This window comes from Pan paniscus, chromosome 1 (genome assembly GCF_029289425.2).
Source record: "Pan paniscus chromosome 1, NHGRI_mPanPan1-v2.0_pri, whole genome shotgun sequence".
In the NCBI taxonomy this organism is placed as follows: Eukaryota; Metazoa; Chordata; class Mammalia; order Primates; family Hominidae; genus Pan; species Pan paniscus.
In genome coordinates, this window is record NC_073249.2 from 217,753,764 (window position 1) to 217,770,425 (window position 16,662).

A 16,662-nucleotide genomic window follows, 5' to 3' on the forward strand; every position below is an offset into this window, starting at 1 on the left:
CCCCGGGGCCCTTGCCCACGTTTTTATAAACAAAATATGAGGTGGGAGGATTGCTTGAGCCCAGGAGATCAAAACTGCAGTGAGTCATCATCACGCCACTGCACTCCAGCCTGGGAGACAGAGCGAAACGCTGTCTCAAAAAAAGAAAAAAGAAACAAGGAAGGAAAGTGTCCCCCGAATGAATAAATATGAGCAGATAATTACTTCTAGTTTACATAAAATGCCCTCTTTTAAGAGAGGAACTTTTTGATCATTTTTATTACTATTCTTTTAATCTTAGATGTTTATTTTTCAGGAGGAAAAAAACAAACTTTTCCATAGTAGCAGTATTAAAACAAAGATGAATATGTTGTCAAGAGGCATCTGAACAATCTCCAACAGTGCCGAGTCGCATTTCCCCTTTCCTCTCCGATGCATTTGAGACTTTAATGCTTACTATATTTATTTAAGCGTTTTGTTCTGAGACCCCAAACTAATTTGCACAGTTGAAGCAGGAAATAGAATGGGTGGAAACATGGCGGGTGTCTGTATTAGCATTATGCATCTCATATGCGAATAGGAATGCTCTAAAAATTCAATACAGTATACATGCGTGTGCATCGTCATGCAAAATAAGTCTCTATTGGCCTTATATTTGAACGCGCGAATGCAGCTCCTAAAAGGTAAAAACAACTCCTAGGCTGAATCGCGCGATAGAACGAAAGCGGCTTTAAACCCAGAGACTACAGTTTCCGGCATGCTTCGACGCCACACGTGATTAGCGGCAACTAGAACTACATCTCCCGGCGTGCCCTGGTCTCACGTGTGATTTGCTGCGGAACGAACTACATCTCCCGGCAGGCTGCGGAAGGGGGTCGAGTAGAAGGACCGCCGCTCCGGCCTCCCGCGACTTCTCGAAGCTGGGCAGGTCCCACCTTGTAGAGGATGGAGGTGACCGGGGACGCCGGGGTACCAGAATCTGGCGAGAGCCGGACTCTAAAGCCGTGTCTGCTGCGCCGCAACTACAGCCGCGAACAGCACGGCGTGGCCGCCTCCTGCCTCGAAGACCTGAGGAGAAAGGGTTGGCTCGGGACCCCGGGCGAGGGTGTGGGGGAGCCAGGGCCGGGTGAGGACGTCCGGCGGGGGCGAGGCGGGGTCAGGAGAGGCGACTTGGGGATTCTTGTATCTCGGGTGGAGGCTTGGGACAGAAACGGTCCGAGTGGGCATAGCGATTTACAGATTTAAGGCGCTTGAGCGTAATTAATCTCGTGTGAGACTCCACGGTGGTGGGAAGACAGTCAGGAAGCAATGTGCAAATTAAGCCAGACTCGGCTTAGGTCTCTTGCCTGAAATCACTTCGATGTTGGACCAAACGGACCCCACTGGGTTCCTGCCACTCCGCCACACTCAGATGGTACAAGCACCCCCAGCTGAGCCCACGGCGGTGTGGGGAGGGGTTTCCACCGTCCGCTCTGGCAGGAACCTATGCAGGAAAGAGGGAGCTGCTACTGACCATTTCTGGAGGTCCAGACAAGGAACGTGAGTTGTAAGTGACGGAGCCGACGGAAGTTCCGAGCCCGGCCCCATACCTTTACCAGCTGCTTGGCCTTGCACTTAACCAGCTCTCAACCCTCAGTTTTCTCATCAGCAAATTGGGTATAATATTTATAGCCCTGCTTCAATGGGTTGTTGGTTCTCTCAAATAAGATGATATATTTAAGTGACTTACAAGTCTTATTAGCCAGTAGCAACAAATCGCTTACCCAAAGAAGTTTTACAGGTTACATGTGTGAGCCAGCCCCAGGCATGTAGTCACAGTGTGTGTCAGAGGGCACAGTTGCTTCCTCTCAGTCACCAACAGAAATCATATGGAAATTTTCAGAGACCCATGAACAGCCAAAGCATTATAAATGCTTTGGTAACATGGATTTTGCATATAAGCATTTATGTATTTTTTTCCTGACATTAGATTACTTTACTTCTAATTCCCCTTCAGTGCCGTGGCTGGATGTGCGTGGCACAGAGGCTGGTGTTCTCTGCAGTCCAGCGCATACATGCCTTGCTGTTCTATTGGGTGGTAGACAACACCGCTGAAGGATATTTGTAGTCTCTTGGCTATTTCTGATCACTCCAGTCCCGTTAGTATTTGAAGCATTGCTATCACTAAATGGAATAGTACAGACCTGTCCTGGAGAAAGCCTCTCCGCCAATGATAATGATATGAAAAGCTACTGATAGAAGCTTACACTTCTTTTATACTTTCCCATAGGTTAGAAAAGAAGCTGCTAAGGAAGATACTGTAAAGAACAAAAAGCATTTTCTTTCTTTTTTTTTTTTTTTGAGACGGAGTGTCACTCTGTCACCCAGGCTGGAGTGCAGTGGCGCTATCTCGGCTCACTGCAAGCTCCGCCTCCCGGGTTCACTCCATTCTCCTGCCTCAGCCTCCCGAGTAGCTGGGACTACAGGCGCCCACCACCACGCCCATCTAATTTTTTGTATTTTTTAGCAGAGACGGGTTTTCACCATGTTAGCCAGGATGGTCTCGATTGCCTGCTTTGTGATCCACCCGCCTCGGCCTCCCAAAGTGCTGGGATTACAGACGTGAGCCACCGCGCCTGGCCTTTTTGGTGTATTTTTTGACATTTTTACACGTAGGAGAATTTAAGAGGACAACTGAGGGCCGGGTGCGGTGGCTCACACCTGTAATCCCAGCACTTTGGGAGGCCGAGGTGGGCGGATCACGAGGTCAGGAGATCGAGACCATCCTGGCTAACATGGTGAAACCCCGTCTCTACTAAAAATACAAAAAAATTAGCCGGGCGTGGTGGTGGGCGCCTGTAATCCCAGCTACTCAGGAGGCTGAGGCAGGAGAATGGCGTGAACCCGGGGGGCGGAGCTTGCAGTGAGCCCAGATAGCGCCTGGGCACTCCAGCCTGGGCGACAGAGTGAGACTCCGTCTCAAAAAAAAAAAAAAAAAAGAGGAAAACTGAATAAATGAATGAGAGACTGCTTGTTTGCAAGGAATCAAACTAGACTTTGATTGGTTGTTCACTCCAGTAAAAACTCAAATGCCTACCATACATGAGTGGAGTAGCTGGAGTAAACATACTTTCAGGAGCCAGACTCTGTGGGTTTAAATCCCAGCTTTGCCACTTACTGTGTGATCTTAGACAAGTTACTTAACCTCTCTGAGCCTTGGGTTCATCATCTATAAAACAGAACTAATAAAAGTACCTACTTTACAGGATTATTATGAGATTAAATACTGTATATGAAAAGCACTTAGGCCAGGCGCGGTTGCTCATGCCTGTAATCCTAGCATTTTGGGAGGCCGAGGCAGGTAGATCATTAGGTCAGGAGTTCCAGACCAGACTGGCCAAGATGGTGAAACCCCGTCTCTACTAAAAATACAAAAATTAGCCAGGCACGGTGGCCGGTGCCTGTAGTCCCAGCTACTCGGGAGACTAAGGCAGAGAGTTGCTTGAACCCGGGAGGCGGAGGTTGCTGTGAACCAAGATTGTACTACTGCACTCCAGCCTGTCTCAAAAAAAAAAAAAAAAGAAAGAAAGAAAAGCACTTAGGGCTGAGCACAGTGGCTCATGCCTCTAATCCCAGCACTTTGGGAGGCCAAGGCGGGTGGATCATGAGGTCAGGAGTTCGAGACCAGCCTGGTCAACATGGTGAAACCACATCTCTACTAAAAATACAAAAATTAGCCGGACATGGTGGTGCACGCCTATAATCCCAACTACTCGGGAGGCTGAGGCAGGAAAATCACTTGAACCTGGGAGGCAGAGGTTTCAGTGAGCCGAGATCGCGCTACTGCACTGCAGCCTGGGTAACAGAGTGAGACCCTGCTACAGAAAAAAAGAAAAGAACACTTAGAACAGAATCAGGCACGTGATGAGTGTTCTGGTAGTGCTAGAAGTGATGATTGTGATTCTAGTTATTACCTACCAGGAGTTCTGCTCAGCTCTGGAGCCATACATACTTGAGATGCAGGGATAGATGTAATTTCCTTACGGTTATTTGTCATTTGCCAAATATTTTATTCTTTTCAGCCTGTGACATTCTGGCCATTGATAAGTCCCTGACACCAGTCACCCTGGTCCTGGCAGAGGATGGCACCATAGTGGATGATGACGATTACTTTCTGTGTCTACCTTCCAATACTAAGTTTGTGGCATTGGCTAGTAATGAGAAATGGGCATACAACAATTCAGGTAAGAAACTCTAGCCATATATAAAACGGCCTATGCAGTACAGCATCCATCATGATTACTTTCACTGCACAGACAATTGCCATTTGTCTGGCTTTTTAAGCATTTGTTCAACAGATATTTACTGAGCACTTTCTATGTGCCAGACATGGTGCTGAGTCCTGGGGATAAAGATGAATGAGGCCAGGCACGGTGGGCAGATCACCTGAGCTCAGGAGTTTGAGACCAGCCTGGCCAACATGGCAAAAGTCCATCTCTACTGAAAATACAAAAACTAGCTGAGCATGGTGGCAGGCACCTGTAATCCCAGATACTTGGGAGGCTGAGGCGGGAGAATTGCTTGAACCTGGGAGGTGGAGGTTGCAGTGAGCTGAGATTGTGCCACTGCACTCCAGCCTGGGCGACAGAACGAGACTCTGTCTCAAAAAAAAAAAAAAATAGATGAATGAGACATGGGCCCCATTCTCAACTAACTCATGGACAGACAGCAACTGAAATGCAGCCTGGCAGGGAGCTCAGTGCTGCAGGCTGCAGTCCAGCTGTTGAGGTCTGGATCCTGGCTCTACCATTTACTAACCAGGTGACCTTGTGCAAATTACATAACTTCTCAGTGCCTTGTTGACATAATAATTATAGAACCTGTCCCCTAAGATTGTTGTAAAGATAATATAGTACATATCAAACCAGGGTTTCTCAATGACACTGCTGACATTTGGGGCTGGAGTTGTGAAGAGGATGCTTTGTGTATGATAGGACATTTAGTAGCATCCTAGATGTTACGAACCTCCCCCCACCACTGTGATAACCAAGAATAAATGACTCCAGATATTGTCAGATGTCTCCTGGGGGGCAAAATTGCTCCCACTTGAGAACCACTGATAAGAAGCGTTTAGATCTTACCTGGCACATAGTTAAGAACTCAATAAATGTTACCTGTCCCTGCCATCATCATCATCACAGGAGATAGAAAGGGGACTAACATTGGTGACCAAGGATCAAGAAGTGTCTTGAGAGGGGATTAGTTTTAGGGAGGGACTTAAAAAAAAGTGTCCTGAAGTGTGCCACAAAATTGAGGAAGTCATCCTACAGCAGTGGCCCTACCAGCCACCTTTGCGCTCAGGCCTAAGGGACAGCAATCGATGGCTACAGCTCCCCCAGTTAAAGAAGGGACCAATCCCCAAGCACAGAGAAATGCTGGCACAAATGACTGTTTTCGTATAAAAAACAGGACACACCTGGACACACAGAAACCAGAAAGGGAAGTGTGATTGGATTCCTTGTAGGTGTGACCACACATTGGGTTTAAATGGCTTCTTTCTATGGAAGAATACAGAGCCGTTGCACACAGAGATAAAGATGAAAGAGGATCAGGCACGGTGGCTTATGCCTGTAATCCCAGCACTTTGGGAGACCGAGGCGGGCAGATCACTTGAAGTCAGGAGTTTGAGACCAGCCTGGCCAACATGGTGAAAGCCCATCTCTACTAAAAATACCAAAATTAGCTGGTCATGGTGGTGGGCACCTGTAATCCCAGCTACTCGCAAGTCTGAGGCAGGAGAATCGCTTGAACTCGGGCAGTGGAGGTTGCAGTGAGCCAAGATCGTGCCACTGCACTCCAGCCTGGGCAACAGAGTGAGACTCTGTCTCAAAAAAAAAAAAAAAAATGAAAGAAGAGGGAAAATCAAGGTCCTGGATGGATATTGGCCCTCCTGTGAATCCTTGAGATAAGATGCTTCTTTCCCATTGAAATTAGTCTAGATCCTCAAGAGGTCTGTGTGTGCTGGGGGAGGAGGTGAAAACAGCACTTCAGGTTGTTCTGTGACTGGCATTTTCTCCTATGTGTCAGATGGAGGTACAGCTTGGATTTCCCAAGAGTCCTTTGATGTAGATGAAACAGACAGCGGGGCAGGGTTGAAGTGGAAGAATGTGGCCGGGCAGCTGAAAGCAGATCTGTCCAGCATCATCCTCCTATCAGAGGAGGGCCTCCAGGTAAAGCCTCCTGCACAACCTGCGACAATGTTCACCCGGCCTCTGCCCCCCGCCCCAGCACCTTCTTAGCTTCCATACTTGCCATAGCAATTTCTTTGTTTTAATCTTAATTTTTAAATAATTCTTAAATTACAACTAAGATTTTTCATCTTCTCATTCTCACCTAGAGTAATTTTTCAACCCTCGTCACGAAGCAGAATTACCTGTGGATTTTTTTTTTTTTTTTTTTTTTTGAGACACAGTCTTACTCTGTCGCCCAGGCTGGAGTGCAGTGGTGCAATCTCAGCTCACTGCAGTCTCCACCTCCCGGGTTCAAGCAATTCTCCTGCCTCAGCGTCCCAGGTAGCTGGAATTACAGGTGCACACCAACACGCCTGGCTAATTTTGGTATTTTTAGTAGAGACAGCGTTTCATCATGTTGGCCAGGCTGCTCCTGAGCTCCAGTGATCCACCCGCCTCGGCCTCCCAAAGTGCTGAGATTATACGCGTGAGCCACCGCGCCCAGCCAGATTTTTTTTTTAATACAAATGCCTGGGATCCACCCTAAACCTAGTTAGGTGGACGCTGGGGTCAGGGATGCCCTGCTAGAGAATGCAGCGTTGGAGTAGCTGGCTTCACATCCCAGCGCTGTCACCACGACTTTGAGCCAGTAGCTTAGCTTCTCTCCTTGTGTTTTCTCTCTAGTAAGATTGGGATAGGCCAGGTGCAGTGGCTCACGCCTGTAATCTCAGCACTTTGGGAGGCCGAGGCGGGCAGATCACAAGGTCAGGAGATCGAGACCATCCTGGCTAACACGGTAAAACCCCATCTCTACTAAAAATACAAAAAATTAGCCGGGCGTGGTGGTGTGCACCTGTAGTCCCAGCTACTCGGGAGGCTGAGGCAGAAGAATCGCCTGAACCCAGGAGGTGGAGCTTGCAGTGAGCCGAGATCGCACCACTGCACTCCAGCCTGGGTGACAGAGAGAGACTCCATCTCCAAAAGAAAAAAAAGATTGGGATAAAAACAGTATGTTTTCATTCAAAGAAAATTTCTCTTTGAGACAGGGTCTTGCTTTGTCACCCAGTGCAGTGGCATGATCATAGCTCACTGCATCCTCGACCTCCTGGGCTCAAGCCATCCTCCCACCTCAACCTCTCAGGTAGCTGAGACTGTAGGTTTGCACCACCACACTGCGCTATTTTTTCTTTTTCTTTTTTTCTTTTTTTTTTTTAATTTTTGTAGGCCAGGTGCAGTGGCTCATACCTGTAATCCTAGCACTTTGGGAGGCCAAGGTGAGCAGATTGCCTGAGTTCAGGAGTTTGATGTGGTAAAACCCTATCTCTACAAAAATTAGCTAGGTGTGGTGGCGTGTGCTTGTAGTTCCAGCTACTCAGGAAACTGAGGCGGAAGGATCACTTGAGCCCAGGTGGTCAAGGCTTCAGTGAGCCATGACTATACCACACCAACCTGGGCAACAGAGCAAGACCCCGTCTCAAAAATAAATAAATAAATAAATAAAGCCAGGCGCGGTGGCTCACACCTATAATCCTAGAACTTTGGGAGGCCAGGGCGGGCAGATCACGATGTCAAGAGATCAAGACCATCCTGGCAAACATGGTGAAACCCCATCTTTACTAAAAATACAGCCGGGCACGGTGGCTTAACGCCTGTAATCCCAGCACTTTGGGAGGCCGAGGAGGGTGGATCACAAGGTCAGGAGTTCAAGACCAGCTTGGCCAAGATGGTGAAATCCCGTCTCTACTAAAAATATAAAAATTAGCCAGGCATGGCGGCAAGCGCCTGTAATCCCAGCTACTCAGGAGGCTGAGGCAGGAGAATCACTTGACCCAGGAGGGGAAGGTAGCAGTGAGCAGAGATCACGCCACTGCATTTTAGCCTGGGAGACAGAGCAAGACTCTGTCTCAAAAAACAAAAAAATTACAAAAATTAGCTGGGTGTGATGGCGTGTGCCTGTAGTCCCAGCTACTCAGGAGGCTGAGGCAGGAGAATAGCTTGAACCCAGGAGGCGGAGGTTGCGGTGAGCCGAGATCACGTCATTGCACTCCAGCCTGGCGACAGAGCAAGACTCAGTCTCAAAAAAAATTAATTAATTAATGTTTTATAGAGAGGAGGTCTTCACAGGTTGCCTAGGCTGGTCTTGAACTCCTGGGCTCAGGCAGTCCTCCCACCCTGGCCTCCCAAAGTGCTGGGATTATTGATATGAGCCTCTGTGCTTGACCCAAAAAATATTTATTGAGCCCCATCCTGTGCCTGGCATGGTTCTATGCATGGGTGTGCAGTGGCGAACAAGCCAGACACAGTCTCTGCTCTAACGGTACTTGTATTCTGATGAAGGGAGGCAGAAAGCAACAGGAAAGCATATCAGACAGTGGTATGCAGAGAGTGATGGAGGCTACTCTAGCTTGGAACACGGAGGAAGGCCTCTTTGAGGAAATGATTTCTTGGTGTGTTTTGTTTTGGTTTGGTTTGGTTTGAGACAGGGTCTAGCTCTGTCACCCAGGCTGGAGTGCAGTAGTGCAATCTCAGCTCACTGCACCATCTGCCTGCTGGGCTCAAGCGATCCTCCCACCTCAGCCTTCCAAGTAGCTGGGACCACAGGCGTACTCCACCATGCCTGGTGAATTTTTATATTTTTGGTAAAGACAGGGTTTCACCATGTTGCCCAGGCTGGTCTTAAACTCCTGAGCTCAAGCAGTCCTCCTGCCTCAGTCTCCCAGAGTGCTGGGATTATAGGTGTAAGCCACTACACCTGACCCTTCTTCCCAAATTTAACACTAGAAGAAAATTAGAAAAATTGGCCGGGCGCGGTGGCTCACACCTGTAATCCCAGCACTTTGGGAGGCCAAGGCGGGCGGATCACAAGATCAGGAGATCGAGACCATCCTGGCTAACACGGTGAAACCCCGTCTCTACTAAAAATACAAAAAATTAGCCAAGCATGGTGGCAGGCGCCTGTAGTACCAGCTGCTCAGGAGGCTGAGGCAGGAGAATGGCGTGAACCCAGGAGGCGGAGCTTGCAGTGGGCCGAGATCGCGCCACTGCACTCCAGCCTGGGTGACAGAGTGAGACTCTGTCTCAAAAAAAAAAAAAAATTAGAAAAATTACATGCTTTTCTCTTGACTGTCTGCCAACTATCATAGTAGGTAACTTTGGGAAATGGATGCATTGAGTTCTGAAACGGATGTATTTGAGAGGTAGAACACTGTGTTTAGAAAGTCCTTGTAGGCCGGGCGTGGTGGCTCACACCTGTAATCCCAGCACTTTGGGAGGCCAAGGCGGGTGGATCACCTGAGGTCAGGAGTTCAAGACCAGCCTGGCCAACATGACAAAACCCCGTCTCTACTACAAATACAAAAATTAGCTGGGCTTGGTGGCACATGCCTGTAATCCCAGCTACTAGGGAGGCTGAGGCAGGAAAATTGCTTGAACCCAGGAGGCGGAGGTTGCAGTGAGCCGAGATCACACCATCGCACTCCAGCCTGGGCAACAGAGCAGACTCCATCTCAAAAAAAAAAGAAAGTCAGAAAGTTCCTGTAGATTTCTAAGCGTCTGTGTTTGTTTGTTAGGTGCTTGTTGACGCTCCCTGCTCAGACCTGGCTCAGGAACTACGTCAGAGTTGTGCCACCGTCCAGCGGCTGCAGCACACACTCCAACAGGTGCTTGACCAAAGAGAGGAAGTGCGTCAGTCCAAGCAGCTCCTGCAGCTGTACCTCCAGGCTTTGGAGAAAGAGGGCAGCCTCTTGTCAAAGCAGGAAGGTAGGACTCTCTGCAGGCAGAGTCACTCAGAATTCAGGGCTGACAGAGGCGTCCCTCGGGAGGACACTATTTGTGATGTAGCCAGGGCCACTGAAGCCGCGGCTGCTGGGATGCGGGACGGGCACGTTTCTCTCTTGCCCGGCCAGTTATTCTGGCGAGTTGGTCATGTGGCTGTGTGGTCACACCACATCTGATCTCTGTCTTGTGTCTCCTTTGCAGAGTGCAAAGCTGCCTTTGGTGAGGAGGTGGATGCAGTAGACACGGGTATCAGCAGAGAGACCTCCTCGGACGTTGCGCTGGCGAGCCACATCCTTACTGCACTGAGGGAGAAGCCGGCTCCAGAGCTGAGCTTATCTAGTCAGGATTTGGAGGTGGGCGGAAACCAGGGTCACTGAGCTACAGAGGGGGACATGCCCTGGGATGTAGTAGTATCATGCAGAGGTGTGTGGGCCCTTTTGTTCACCTCTGCAGACTGTGAATCCTAGCTGCCAGTTTGCCTATTATATGCCAAGGCATTTGCAAAAATCTCATTAATCTAAATCAAAATAGCTTTAAAGAAAAATGCATACACTTCCTCAGATCATCAAACAGACTCTGGTCCAAGGTTGGTAATGAAATGACTGTTCCTGACAGGGAGGAATAGCAGGGCCCAATCTTCTGAGATGGCTTCTGGGTCTTTCCATGGTCAAAGAAGATCTATAGTCCGTGCTGAGGTCTGTCAATGTCACAGGAAAAGGCAAACTTGAGGGGATCGTCGCCTGCTGGCTGAGACCAGGGAACTAAAAACTTGAGGAAGGGAACCCGCCTGGGTGGGGGCTACTTCTGATTCATTGTCCTTGTCCCTGTCATAAGTACCTCCCTATTGTAGATAGAAGGGAAGGAAACTGTTGACTTGAGCTTGGCTAAATTTCCTGAAGGTGGAGGACCTTAGAGTTGCTCCAAGTAAACTTTCCAAGGACTTCTTCCTGTTGGTGTTGTAAGAAAAGGCCCATGCTTGGCCGGGCACAGTGGCTTACGCCTGTTAATGCCAGTACTTTGGGAGGCCGAGGCAGGTGGATCACCTGAGGTCAGGAGTTCGAGACCAGCCTGACCAACATGGCGAAACCCTGTCTCTACTAAAAATAGAAAAATTAGCCTGGCATGGTGGTGGGAGGCTGAAGCAAGAGAATCACTTGAACCCAGGAGGTGGAGGTTGCTGTGAGCTAAGATCGCGCCACTGCACTCCAGCCTGGGCGACAAGAGTGAAACTCCGTCTTAAAAAAGCCCATGGCAGGCTGGGCGCGGTGGCTCACGCCTATAATCCCAGCACTTTGGGAGGCCAAGGTGGGCGGATCACGAGGTCAGGAGATCGAGACCATCCTGGGGAACATGGTGAAACCCCGTCTCTACTAAAAAAAATACAAAAAATTTAGCCAGGCATGGTGGTGGGCACCTGTAGTCCCAGCTACTCAGGGGGCTGAGGCAGGAGAATGGCGTGAACCCGGGAGGCGGAGCTTGCAGGGAGCCGAGATAGTGTCACTGCACTCCAGCCTGGGTGACAGAGCGAGACTCCGTCTCAAAAAACAAAAAGCCCGTGGCAATTAATGGTAAAGGAAACCCGGCATTTCAGCGTAAAGAGGTAACATAAACGGATACTGCCTCATCACACTCCCCAAAAGAGAGTCAGGAGAGCAGCAGGAGAGGCGCACAGAAGGCCCAGTTCTCAGGGGTTTTTATTCTTGCTGCAGTTGGTTACCAAGGAAGACCCCGAAGCACTGGCTGTTGCCTTGAACTGGGACATAAAGAAGACGGAGACTGTTCAGGAGGCCTGTGAGCGGGAGCTCACCCTGCGCCTGCAGCAGATGCAGAGCTTGCATTCTCTCCGGAGCATCTCAGCAAGCAAGGCCTCACCACCTGGTGACCTGCAGAATCCTAAGCGAGCCAGACAGGATCCCACATAGCAGCAGCGGGAAGTGTGCCAAGGAAGCTCTGTGGCGTTGTGTTATTGGTAGACACCCTCAGCCTCATCATTTGACTACCTATGTACTACTCTACCCCCTGCCTTAGAGCACCTTCCAGAGAAGCTATTCCAGGTCTCAACATATGCCGTTCCACCAATTTTTTTTTTTAGCCCCACCAGCTTCAGGACTTCTGCCAATTTTGAATGACATAGCTGCACCAACAATATCCTGCCTCCTCTAATTACATATGATGTTCTCTGTTCAAAAGTAATTGGCAGTGATTGGCCGGGTGCGGTGGCTCACGCCTGTAATCCTAGCACTGGGAGGCCGAGGGGGGCGGATCGTGAAGTCAGGAGATTGAGACCATCCTGGCTAACACGGTGAAACCCTGTCTCTACTAAAAATACAAAAAAAATTAGCCAGCCATGGTGGCGGGCGCCTGTAATCCCAGCTACTTGGGAGGCTGAGGCAGGAGAATGGCGTGAACCCGGGAGGCAGAGCTTGCAGTGAGCTGAGATTGCGCCACTGCACTCCAGCCTGAGCAACAGAGCGAGACTCCGTCTCAAAAAAAAAAAAAAAAAGTAATTGGCAGTGACTATGGGCGCACTGCCTAACATTTAGCCCTGCCCCATATGGAACATGTTAAAAAAAAAAAAAAGCCAGGCCGAGCGTGGTGGCTCGCGCTTGTAATCCCAGCACTTTGGGAGGCCGAGGCGGATGGATCACGAGGTCAGGAGATCGAGACCATCCTGGCTAACACAGTGAAACGTGTTTCTACTAAAAGTACAAAAAACTAGCTGGGCGTGGTGGCAGGAGCCTGTAGTCCCAGCTACTCGGGAGGCTGAGGCAGGAGAATTGCTTGAACTGGGGAGGCAGAAGTTGCAGTGAGCCGAGATTATGCCACTGCACTCCAGCCTGGGCGACAGAGTGACACTCTGTCTCAAAAAAAAAAAAAAAAAAAAGGACAGGCACGATAGTGGCTCACACCTTTGATCTCAGCACTTTGGAGGCCGATGCAGGCGGATCACATGAGGTCAGGAGTTCAAGACCAACCTGGCCAATATGGTGAAACCCCGTCTCTACTAAAAATACAAAAATTAGCTGGGCATGATGGCGGGTGCCTGTAATCCCAGCTACTCGGTAGGCAGAGGTTGCAGTGAGCTGAGAGCGCACCACTGCACTCCAGCCTGGGTGACAGAGTGAGACTCCGTATCTCAAAAAAAAAAAAAAGTTTTGTTTTTTTGAGACAGAGTCTCACTCTGTCACCTAGTCTGGAGTGCAGTGGCACATTCTCGGCTCACTGCAACCCCCACCTCCCAGGTTCAAGCGATTCTCCTGTTTCAGCCTCCTGAGCAGCTGGGATTACAGGCACGTGCCATCATGCCCGGCTAATTTTTGTATTTTTAGTAGAGACAGGGTTTTGTCACATTGGCCAGGCTGGTCTCAAACTCCTGACCTCAGGTGATCCACCCACCTCAGCCTCCCAAAGTGCTGGGATTACAGGTGTGAGCCACCACCCCTGGCCAGAGAAAAAAGTTTTTAAATAAAGTAATTGTCAGCTTAGGCAACATAGCAAGACCCTGTCTCTACAAAAAAAAATTTTAAGTTAGCCAGGCATGGTGGCACTGAACTATAATCCTAGCTACTCTGGAGGCTAAGGCGAGAGGATCACTTGAGCCCAGGAGCTCAAGGCTGATCATGCCACCATACTCCAGCCTGGATGATAGAGTAAGACCCTACTTTTTTTTTTTAAAAAAAAAGGTAATTATCAAGGGCAATGAAAAGAAATGGTCGTATTTCCAATTCATTATCCTTATTCTGAAGATAGTACTGCAGAATTTTAAGCAGAGATAGTGGTGAAGATGGTGACATTATAGAGTGTTGACTATGGCCACAAACTTGTTTCTCCAGTTAATGAATTTTTTTATTCGTTTGTTTAAAGATACATACTAAGCTTGTAGACCATAGGGACATACGGAGAGTCCATTGCTAATATCTCATTCAGTATTGTGAAATTATATCTCACCACTGTGAAACTCTTCAGTTTTCTAATTGCTTTATCAGCAGGGGGTATAAAAGGTCATTAAAGCAATTTCCACATGCTGTGGCTCCAGGTCTCTGGGTGTGAAGCAGAGCAAGACTGGTTTGTCCTCCTCCTGTCTCCACACAGACGGCTTCTGCAGGTTTGGTAATCTACAGTACACTCCTTGTAGGGAAAAGGTGATGAGTCATCATGGACTTATTTGACCATTTTTTATGCATGCTTAGAGGAAAACAGAATACTGTTAAGAGATTCATCGGCTAGTTATTAAGTAAAGAAATATCACAATAGGCCGGGCGCAGTGGCTCACACCTGTAATCCCAGCATTTTGGGAGGCCGAGGTGGGCGGATCACCTGAGGTCAGGAGTTCGAGACCAGCCTAGCCAACATGGTGAAACCCCGTCTCTACTAAAATTATAAAATATTAGCCAGGTGTAGTGGTACACGCCTGTAGTCCCAGTTACTTGGGAGGCTGAGGCATGAGAATTGCTTGAATCCAGGAAGTGGAGGTGGAGGTGAGCCGAAATTGTGCCACTGTACTCCAGCCTGCAACAGAGTGAGACACTGTCACACAAAAAAGAGAAATATCACAATATGTCACAATAGGCCGGGCGCAGTGTCTCACACCTGCAATCCCAGCACTTTGGGAGGCCAAGGCAGATGGATCACCTGAGGTCAGGAGTTTGAGACCAGCCTGGCCAACGTGACAAAACCCAGTCTACTAAAAATACAAAAATTAGCCGGGCATGATGGTGGGCACCTGTAATCCCAGCTACTCGGGAGGCTGAGACATGAGAATCGCTTGAACCCAGGAGGTGGAGATTGCACTGAGCTGAGATCCTGCCACTGGGCTCCAGCCTGGGTGACAGAATGAGACTCTGTCTTAAAAAAAAAAAAAAAAAAAAAAAAAAAATCACAATAAGTCCTAGGGTAAAGATGGGGATACAGAAAACAATTAAATAGAACAAAAACAACTGTTTCCTTTTCCTGTGATTCAAGAAGGGCTTAGATCTTCTACTCAGCATCCTTTTACTAATGCCCTCCATTGGCTCTCACCCCAACATTTCCTTTTTTATAGCTTATTTTGTAATGCCTCCTTAATTATCCTTTAATAGAAGCCACCGCTGATAAGCTACCTACACTCATACAGAAGCATTAATATAATGCCCCAGATGTACTATTTCAGGGCAAAAAGGAAAATAATTTCCAACAAAGTGGTGTGTGTTTCACTGTCAGATGCTTGCACTTACACACAGAATCGCTGTGCATCCGACAGGCTGACTGGCACATGGGGCACGGGGATTGTCAGCTCAAACACCGTCAGCAGCGTTGCCCTTGGAAATGGGATTTCCCAGAACAGTAAATGTGTCTGTCCTTGATTTACAAAGTAGCTACATTCCTAGGATATCCAGGGTACATTAAAACTCACCATGTTACCCAGGCTGGTCTCAAACTCCAGGCCTCAAGCAATCCTCCCACATCAGCTTCCCAGAATTTTGGGATTACAGGCATGAGCCACCACACCCAGCCAGAATATTTTATTTCTGTCAGACACACAGAGCGTTCGTTGACTCATCTGGGCGTTGGTGTTGGTATTCTGTACTTGAAGCAAGCCCACCAAGCGGCTGAACTGGGTGGATAATGGAAAATGTCCTGTGGATTTGGGAGTGAGACAAACCGGCTTGAGTCTAACCTCTCAGTTAGTCTAAGGCTCCAAGCTTGAAAGGGTTAAATGAAGTACTATATTTGTTTTGTTTCGTTTCGTTTTGTTTGAGGCTTTGCTCTGTTGCCCAGGCTGGAGTGTAGTGGCACAATCTCTGCTCACTGCAACCTCCATCTCCCAGGTTCAAGCGATTCTCTTGCCTCAGCCTCCAGAGTAGCTGGGATTACAGGTGCCTGCCACCACACCCGGCTAAGTTTTTTTTGGTATTTTTAGTAGACACAGGGTTTCACCATGTTGGCTAGACTGGTCTCAAACTCCTGACCTCAAGTGATCCACCTGCCTTGGCCTCCCAAAGTGCTGGGAGTATAGGTGGTGAGCCACCACGCCTGGCCTAAATGAAGTACCACATGACCGACCGACCAACCTGGGGAACATAGCAAGACCCCATCTCCACAAAAATGTAAAAAATAAAAATTAGCCGGGTGTAGTGGCACATGCCTGTAATCCTAGGTACTCGGGAGGCTAAGGCAGAAGGATCACTTGAGCCCAGGAGTTCGAGGCTGCAATGAGCTGTGATCGTGCCACTGCACTCCATCCTGGGTGGCAGAGTGAGGCCCTGTCTCAAAATAAATAATCCAATCCCCCCCAAGAAAGGAATGAAGTGCTATAATGAGAAAAATCCTAGTACCTAACATATAGTAGACAGTGGAGAGTGGTTCTCTTTCGTTTCTCAGGGGCAGACAGATGGGGTGCTGGAGTCCTCTATCAAAGAGTCAGAGCTCTATCCCAGATGTGTAATGAACGTGGTCACAGACATATTGTCCCATTACCATTTACCTTCCCTATAACCACTGTGCCTCCAGCCTTGTAGAATAGACACATAGGAGCGCAGCAATACGTCTAAAAATAGGAGCGAGAGAGGGCAGGGCATGCCCGTTCTTGTGGTAGAAGAAAAGAATGTCAAAGAAAGCAGCTGGGACTAATGAACTTTACATTAGCCATATTCCATTCTTTCAGCTTAAGTCAAATGTCGGTCCTCATGAGGCAACTGGCTTTAACAGGAGCTACGCT

General features: G+C 48.6%; 1 protein-coding gene across 1 annotated transcript; it reads left to right on the forward strand.

Moving 5' to 3' along the window:
- Positions 1-439: 439 nt before the first annotated feature.
- On the forward strand, positions 440-14,850 carry DFFA (DNA fragmentation factor subunit alpha). Its single transcript, XM_003822092.5, has 6 exons — positions 440-1,060; positions 4,041-4,202; positions 6,046-6,188; positions 9,758-9,947; positions 10,167-10,318; positions 11,675-14,850. Exons 1-6 carry the CDS (start codon positions 925-927, stop codon positions 11,885-11,887), a joined length of 996 nt encoding a protein of 331 aa, XP_003822140.4. The 5' UTR covers positions 440-924; the 3' UTR covers positions 11,888-14,850.
- The last annotated feature ends 1,812 nt before the right edge of the window (positions 14,851-16,662 follow it).

What these genes read in the sequence shown, in the direction of transcription:
- DFFA (XM_003822092.5), top strand. Translation starts at nt 925, where the DNA reads ATGGAGGTGACCGGGGACGCCGGGGTACCAGAATCTGGCGAGAGCCGG. An exon ending in TATCAGAGGAGGGCCTCCAG is followed by an intron (nt 6,189 to 9,757) that starts GTAAAGCCTCCT and finishes TTTGTTTGTTAG; the next exon opens with GTGCTTGTTGACGCTCCCTG. An exon ending in TATCTAGTCAGGATTTGGAG is followed by an intron (nt 10,319 to 11,674) that starts GTGGGCGGAAAC and finishes TTCTTGCTGCAG; the next exon opens with TTGGTTACCAAGGAAGACCC.